This window comes from Falco punctatus, assembly GCF_963210335.1.
Source record: "Falco punctatus genome assembly, chromosome: 12".
Lineage (NCBI taxonomy): Eukaryota > Metazoa > Chordata > Aves > Falconiformes > Falconidae > Falco > Falco punctatus.
Window position 1 is genome coordinate 2,156,396 of NC_137592.1, and position 7,991 is coordinate 2,164,386.

At 46.4% G+C, this 7,991-nt stretch overlaps 1 protein-coding gene across 1 annotated transcript; it reads left to right on the forward strand.

The window, feature by feature from the left end:
• The first annotated feature begins 303 nt into the window (after window positions 1–303).
• GZF1 (GDNF inducible zinc finger protein 1) lies at window positions 304–7,991 on the forward strand. The gene is made up of 5 exons (XM_080408142.1): window positions 304–442; window positions 2,521–2,615; window positions 3,645–3,812; window positions 4,954–5,111; window positions 5,624–7,991. The coding sequence occupies exons 1-5, from the start codon at window positions 354–356 to the stop codon at window positions 5,978–5,980; spliced, it is 867 nt and encodes a 288-aa protein (XP_080264268.1). The 5' UTR covers window positions 304–353; the 3' UTR covers window positions 5,981–7,991.

Here is a 7,991-nt window from a genome sequence, read left to right on the forward strand (position 1 = left end):
AGAGCAGCAGAAGAATGCAGAGGTTGCTGTTGAAGAAAACAAATATCCTCAAGATCAGGATATGTGTGACATGGAGAGAGAGGAGGAGCAAGCGGAGAACAGCATCAAACCTGAAAGCGAAGAATGCGATGGCAACTTTGAATTGGAAGAAAACCTGAAAAAATCTGAAGAGGATAAAAAGAAACGAGGCAGTAACTTCAAGTGCAGCACATGCGAGAAGGAATTCCTCTATGAGAAAAGTTTTCTCAAGCACATAAAGCACAGCCACGGCATTGCAGCTGAAATCATTTATCGGTGTGAAACCTGCAGTCAGACCTTTGCCAACCGGTGCAACCTAAAAAGCCATCAGCGCCATGTCCACAGCAGTGAGCGCCACTTCCCTTGTGAGCTCTGCGGTAAGAAGTTCAAGAGGAAGAAGGACGTCAAGAGGCACATTCTCCAGGTTCATGAGGGTGGTGGGGAGCGTCATCAGTGCCAACAGTGTGGAAAGGGGTTGAGCTCCAAAACTGCCTTGAGGCTCCATGAAAGGACGCATACAGGCGACAAACCTTATGGGTGCACAGAGTGTGAGGCTAAATTTTCTCAGCCTTCTGCACTTAAAACACACATGAGGTATGAACAGACTTAACTGGCCTTGTTAGATTCTGGGGGGAGAAGCAGAATCCCCTGGAACACACCTTGGGCCTTCAAGTGAAGTGGGGATGTAAAATGTGACTGACTGGAAAGTGTCCGTATTTCCTTTTTTCAGATCTCTTTTCTTTTTTTTGCTTCCCTGCTTTTTGGGTTAAGTGAGTTGCTGTCATTTTCTTTAAGCCGAAATAGGGGTGCGTGGGTCGAGGCCTGCTTCTGCCAAAGGGCACGGTTAACTTTTCCCATGGGAGTAGAGTATTAAGAGTCAGTGGGACGTTTCACATGAGAAAAGCAACCCCCGTGTGGAATTATTTGTAGGATTAGGGCTAGAATTATTTCTGCTAATTTGATGCCTCTTTAGTCAATAGAATAATGTTATGCAATAAGTATGAAAATATTCTAAAAATACTTGGTCATGCATTACATTGAAGAGTGCCCAATTTGGGTCCTAAGCTTAGAAAACAACCGATAATGTGCCTAGAAAGAGGCTGACACGTCACCGTCTGGAGGTGAGTGAAGCACCGAGGAAACCCACGTGGAGCTAGTGAAATCAGTTGTAGTGCTTATATTGCAGTGAGACCCAAAGGTGGAGGTGCAAATGCATGGTCTTGAAAGGTCAGGGGAGAGACATTTTTATCAAGGCAAACATTATAGCTGTTACGGGCTTTAGCCTGCTTTGATCAGTCTGCCACAGGGGTCATCTGCAACCAAAGTTGAGATTAGAGCCAGGGAGTAAGCATGGAGAGGGAGGTATAGAAGAAATACCCCTAAGTACTACTACTCTGATCCACAAAAGGAACACAGTAGTGTCAGTGTGTTCCCTGGTGGCATTCCCTGCGAGGTGGAAGGGTTTGTTAGCTTTTGCTTTCTTTCACCGCCCCTTTTGAAGTCAGTGGGTTTACTCCCAGTGGTACAAAACACGTCCAGAAGTGGAGCACTGCTGTGATGTTATTGCTGATGCAGGGGTATGGAATCTCTCTTTCAGCATGTGTCCTTTCCTAACCACAAGGAACTGCTTTGTACTGCTTAAAAATTATTTTTTGGCAGAAGGGGAGTTCCTCCTCCACTGTGTACCACTATGACTACATAGTAAGCTTGTTGAATGCTGGAAATTCAGTGCTGTTCTAATTCGTGTATCGTGACAGTCTGTGGTGGGAATTTTTCATCTTTTTTGTGTGTATTTTTACATCTGTGCTCTTCCTGTTGATGTATATCACCGTGAAAACTGAGTTGTGCTGGCTGCATTCCTGCAGCGCTATTCAAAAGAGCCCTGATGCGTGCAAAAATCTAAGCAAAATAGTGAACTGCCCTTCTTGTACACACAGCCTTCCTCAGGAGGTGATGCCACAGCTTGGGGTGACAGCAAGAAAACTGACTGTGTAAAAGTGACATCTTTAATCTGCTCCTTGGGTGCCACTTGTTCCAGAGTAGCCAGTGACTCTGTGTGTTGGCCTGGCAAGAGCAGCATGCCAGGGGACACGTCGCTCGTGTTCTGTGTGGAGGGTTTTATTAATAGCGTTAGCAATATAAAGATAACTGCTTTCCTTCAGATCCCAGAAGACCGTTACATTTTTATTTCGATCTATCTGGATACAAGTTTTCTACACGTTACTTAATTTTTACTTTAAAAATTTGGTTTTACCCTAAAGAAATTTCGGGATCTGGCCTTGATCATGCAGCACACACATGATCGAGCGATGAAAGCAGCACTGCAGAAACCACCACACAGATTTTGGCCCAGCTGTGAAGGTATTTTTTTAAAAGACAGGAAAGCCTTGTGCAGGCATACGGTCACTCTTCAGAGAGCAGCCACAGAGTAAAGACAGCTTGCGTTGTGCTGCAGAGGAAGGAGGTATACCTTGGTGCTTTAATGTTGCCTTCTCATTTCAGAATCCATACTGGTGAAAAACCTTTTGTCTGTGATGAATGTGGTGCCAGGTTCACGCAGAATCACATGCTTATATATCACAAACGATGTCACACAGGTAAGGCTTGCTTTTGTGATGTACTATGTGTAGGAGGAGGCCTGCAGCGAAACCAGACCTTAATTTCATTCAGAAAATGCTTTTTTCTTGTCGTTTTTTATATAAAATCAGATATTCTCATCCCTAGGTGTAATTTTACTGAGAAAGGTTCCTATAGCTGGATAGGCAGACAGCAGAGAGAGTAAAAGGAGCTGATTAAAGAGAAAAGGCGGCGTTCCCATCTGGCTGGGCTCCGCCATCTGAGGCATGGACTGGGGCTGCTTTGAATAGCCTTCAGTGTCCACAGATCTGTCATCAAGAAAAGGTGCACTTGAATTCTTAAGAGAAAAATGATTTCTCTATGAATCTGGAACAGTTAGCCAAGGAATAAAAAACAGCCGTCTTGGCTTATCCTGATCGGCAAAGAAATCTTTTTGAAAGCACGTGTCCTTCTCCCGGGTATCCTTTGTAGTATAAATTGGTGTTTTGAATCGACCCTTCGTACCTCTTGCGAGTTGTGTGTGGTACAGCGGCATCTTTTAACTGACCTGCCTTAGAAAGGTCTGCCTTCTGCCAGTAACTCGTAACTAAATGTGGGCAGCAGAAAACCTTCAAATGACAATGAAACAGAATTCCAGGCACACTGAGCAAGATGCATGTAACTAAAATGTGCTGCTGGCAGGTGGAGGCCTTGCACCAGAGGCATGCAGCCTCATGGTTATGATGAGAGTAAGCCAGAATGCTCCCAAGGCGGCAAGAAGCTGCTAGCTAGCTGCAGATGTCCCTGGGCTGCTCGTGCACTGCGCAGCGCTGTCGGTGTGCTGTGGGATGGGTGCGGTTGCCCTCAGGCTGTGGAGGGTTTTGTGCAGGTTTCTGGGAGGCAAGCTCTGTGCCATACGCAGAGATCGCTGCTGTGGCCCACACAGATCCTTTTGTGAGGCTGGCATGTGCCTCGTTGAGTGTCTAATGGCGTTTGGGTTTTGCATATGATGTTTAATAGTGTTCTGAAACACTACATTGGTGTAATTCTCCTTTTCACCCTCGCTGCAGGGGAAAGGCCTTTCATGTGTGAAACGTGCGGGAAGAGCTTTGCCTCTAAGGAGTACCTGAAACACCATAACAGAATCCATACGGGATCCAAACCATTCAAATGTGAAGTTTGCTTCAGAACGTTTGCACAGAGGAACTCGCTGTACCAACATATAAAAGTTCACACAGGTAGGAGGAGCTCTTTTTTTTTGAAACAAACCACCACGATTTAAAGACGTAGCTCTCACACTTGCATGATTTGGACAGGGAGTGTCTCAACTAGAATTTCCCAATACTTTAATTCCTACCCTGTGCGTGTATTTTGATTCTTGATGCGTCACGTTCTTTTCGTCTGCTTCTGGTGCCCCCTGCGCTTCTCACCAAGTTACAGCAGTTCTCTGAAACACTTCCAAGAGCTGGAAGTGCATTGTTAAGAATGCCACCAGGATTATTAGTGACCAAAGGACTATGTCTGGTTTGGCTCTGAGCAAAGCGCTGCGGAGTGCTGATTGCGTTCTTGCCCACTTCTCATGTTTGCATTCTCTCCTCCTTGGATCTACTCTTCAGTGTCTGTTCTTAAGTTTTTCTTATCTGCTCTAGTCCCTGTTATTCAGCAATACTGTAGGTTGCAAATGATCGTCTTGCTTTCATCACATAATAAATATGCTTGCTTATCCCGTGCCACCCCCTAGGAAGTGTCCTTGCCACTGTTCTCGGTGTTAATGAAATCCCTGTTCTGTTGCCGTGCCTTCCATGCCTCTCCGTGTCTAGTGTGGCGTTACTGAGGGGGACCAGGGGACACTGGCATGGCAGCGCGGATGCTGGCGGGTTTTTCCTGTTCTGGAATATCATCTCTTTTTCTGTGATGCCACTTGCATCTGTCAGCAAGTTTTCTGGTATCTTTTCTTACCCTAACCAAGGAAGGAGTAAAGGTGGTTGTTTCAAAAAGTGTTTGATAACACAGAGAATACAGCAATATGATGTGTTATGGGCAGCTCTGGTGTTCATGCTTACAGAATGTACCTTGTAAATAGGAAAACTTGCATTCTGGGCAAGACTTCAGTTGGTGGTGGAAAATACATGTAAAATACGTGGAGGCTTCAGTGGCTGTACAGATTTATGCAGGCTGTGGGTCTAGCCCTTACTCTGTCAAGTATCTGCTTATTTCAGATGTGTCAGTTACCTGACTGTGAGAATTCTGAAAACAACGTGTTTTTTTCCTGAAGATGCTTGCGTGTGTATTACCATTGCACAAAGTACGGGGGTTCCCCAGTGAGCAGAGCTCGTAATACCCCAACATCACCACTCTAACGCTGCGCTCTGCTTTCAGGCGAGCGACCCTACTGCTGTGACCAGTGCGGTAAGCAGTTCACGCAGCTGAATGCGCTGCAGCGTCACCATCGCATACACACTGGGGAGAAGCCGTTCATGTGCAATGCCTGCGGGCGAACTTTCACTGACAAGTCCACCCTCCGGCGGCACACTTCGGTAAGAGCCTGCCAGCCCACTTATGAGAACCTTCCTCTGCGGCCACGTACTGACCCGTCAGCACCTGTTGGGCCTGGAGGGCATTTCCTGGGTGGTTTTTGCTGGGTTTAGCGCGTCCTGCTCTCTGGCGTGGCGTTTGGTGTTGAGATACTCACATGGTTTGTGTGCAGTCCTGAGGCCACAGTGAAGCTGTGCTTAATCCATTGTGGCACAGCCCATGTAGGTCACGCCTGAGGACTGTTCAGAGGCACAGATTTGTTCTGTGACCTCTGAGCACATTCCCCGTGCCACTGGCAGGTGACAGGATTCGCTTTCTGGGCCAGGCTCTCTGCTGGACCAGGTAGATGCTGTGTGAAAAGGGGAAGCTCACCAGGGACACAGATTAGTGCATGGATGTATACCAACCTAGTTCTGGGATAGTTATGTGGGATGACAACGTAGAGATCTTTTTGACCAGCATTGAGCTTTTGCCTCCTAGACTGTCATCTGGTTCTTTTTATTTTTTTTTCCAGATACATGATAAAAACACACCCTGGAAGTCCTTCCTTGTCATTGTCGAAGGAGCATCTAAGAACGATGAAGGTCACAAAACAGAGCTTCCCGATGAAGAATATGATGTGTCACCTAAAATACCCGAGAAGCTGCTGTCTTTCTCCGAGAACGGCCACTACCAAAACTTGACTGCCGTCGCGGGGAGCGTGACTGCACTGCACGACAGCAGTTCTACCACGGGAACAGACTGTAAGTCAGACGGGACTCCAGGGCCACAGGAGGCCCTTATAGCCACCACTCTAAGTGAGCTGACAGTGCTGCAGACACAGACAGATGCTATGCAGCCACAGCTTCATGCTCTGGTGAATATGGAATAATTTGGTATTTACAAATCCAGTTTAAGCTGCACCCTTTGTATAGTCCTTTGACTTTGCCGGTAGCCTACTGAGGGAACTAGGGGAAGCTACAAGGAAGCAGGCACTGGATTTCCGGAATTTCCTCTGAAAATTCATTACCTGCCTCCAACACATACAGCTCCATCTCCTGAAGGCAGGGCAGAGTAGCACCACAGCAGGGCAGTGGAAGAGGAGGCAGAGGTCCCAGTAAGTTTATTTCCGACAAATAAACTTTTTTTATTTTTTTATTGTGTAGCTCAGCTCCTTTGCTCTAGCTGGCCTGTACTGAAAGGAAGTACCTGTATTTGGGTAGGTTATAAAGAAGGTGTGAGTGTGATTTCCAGTTGATTTGATGACACGCGTACAATCAAGAGAAATTATGTTGTGTTTCTCAGCCTAGTAGCTTAGCGGAATTAATTGCGTTTTCCCTTAGTGGGAATTGATACTTAAAATTTAATTTGTACTAAGTGGCTTTTCAGGAAGTGTTGGTTTCTCTCTGCTTTTGCCAAAGATCCAAGCAGTGAGCCAGCTCACTCCTTGGGAATATGAGTGGGAGCAAGCTTCGGAAAGACCTGGAGTCTCGATTCTCTAGTAGCAGAAGGGGCAGGTGGGATCCAAGTGCTGCATCTGTAGGGGCGGTGGTGATTACATTTCCCTGAAACCTGGCGCAGTTTGACACTTGCATTCAGTCTCCATGTTCTAACTGCTCCAGCTTACATACAACGTGGCAATTAAGACTAAAACATCTTTGGTAAAAATGTCTGAGAGGTGGTACCTCAGTGATGCTGGGAAGGCTGGTGTAGGAAGACAGCTTACGGCGTTCTCCTCTTGTACCCGAGCCGTTTTCTGCTGGTTCAGATAGGTCAGCAACGCACTTTTCTCCACCGTGGCTCAAACACCGCTGCTGCTCAGAACTGCAGACCTGCTTTTAAATTACCCACTGCTCTGGTGGGGAAAAAACCTCTTTCTGTTTTGCTGCGGACTTGCTACAGGGAATTCCACCAGCGCAAGAGTCTCCAGTGGTAAACCCAGCTACACACAGGAGACAGGCCGGGTGTGTTTGACTAATGGCATAGAAAGATGCAACCAAGTGAAAAACGTGGCGGACTATTCAAGGGGTTCAGGCCTTTGTCTCCCAGGTGGCACAGACCTTGTGAGTAAGACGGGGTTGGGCTCCGAACAGCAGTTCTAGGCTGTCCCCAGCGGGGCGGGGCAAGGGTATGAGCCTTTTCCCCATTAGCATCAGCTGCTCAATTGTAATAGAAAACCCTGGCACTGCGCCTTTGTTTTAAATAAGGGAATGTGGCAAAGCCAGCACTGGGATGGAGGGTCCCAGCTGTGACTTCGGTGACCGCAAGGTCACACAGCTTGCTGCAGCAGCCCCAGCCTCTGCAAGAATTGCGCTTTATCTTAATTCATCCTAATCTAATTGCAGCTTGCTTGTATGGCTAATGCTTCAAAACTGGGGATCACATCCTAGTGCCACCATTTAAAAATGGAGCTTTTCAGAGTCATTTTCCCGTTTCTCTTCATTTTGCTGTTAGTGTAGTATTTCCACAGAAACTCTCTCAGCTGAAGCTGTGAGAAACACGGAACGACTGCAGCAGTGTAAAGGTAAGCACAATCAGGCCTTGCTGAGGCCCGTTCCAAGGCTTAGGGGTTGGCAAAGCAATAACGATACCTAGACTGTGGCACAGAGCTATTTTTGGACCTTAAAGGGATGTCTGATGCGTTACCATGGAATCATAACTTAATCTATAGAAAGGGAATTTTTTTAAAAGATAACATTTCCAAGAGGTTATATTTGAAATATTTATTCAAGCAGGCGGTTCCTGTCGAAGCTCAGTATTCCCCATGACCAGTGTCAGGAGTTTGTAGATATATTTAAAGTCTGAGCATTAGTACCTGTAGCCAGGGAAACTTTTGTACTCCATGAATGTACGGAAGTGAGTTACTCGTATGAACTGTTCTTATTAAAATATTGAAACCTTCA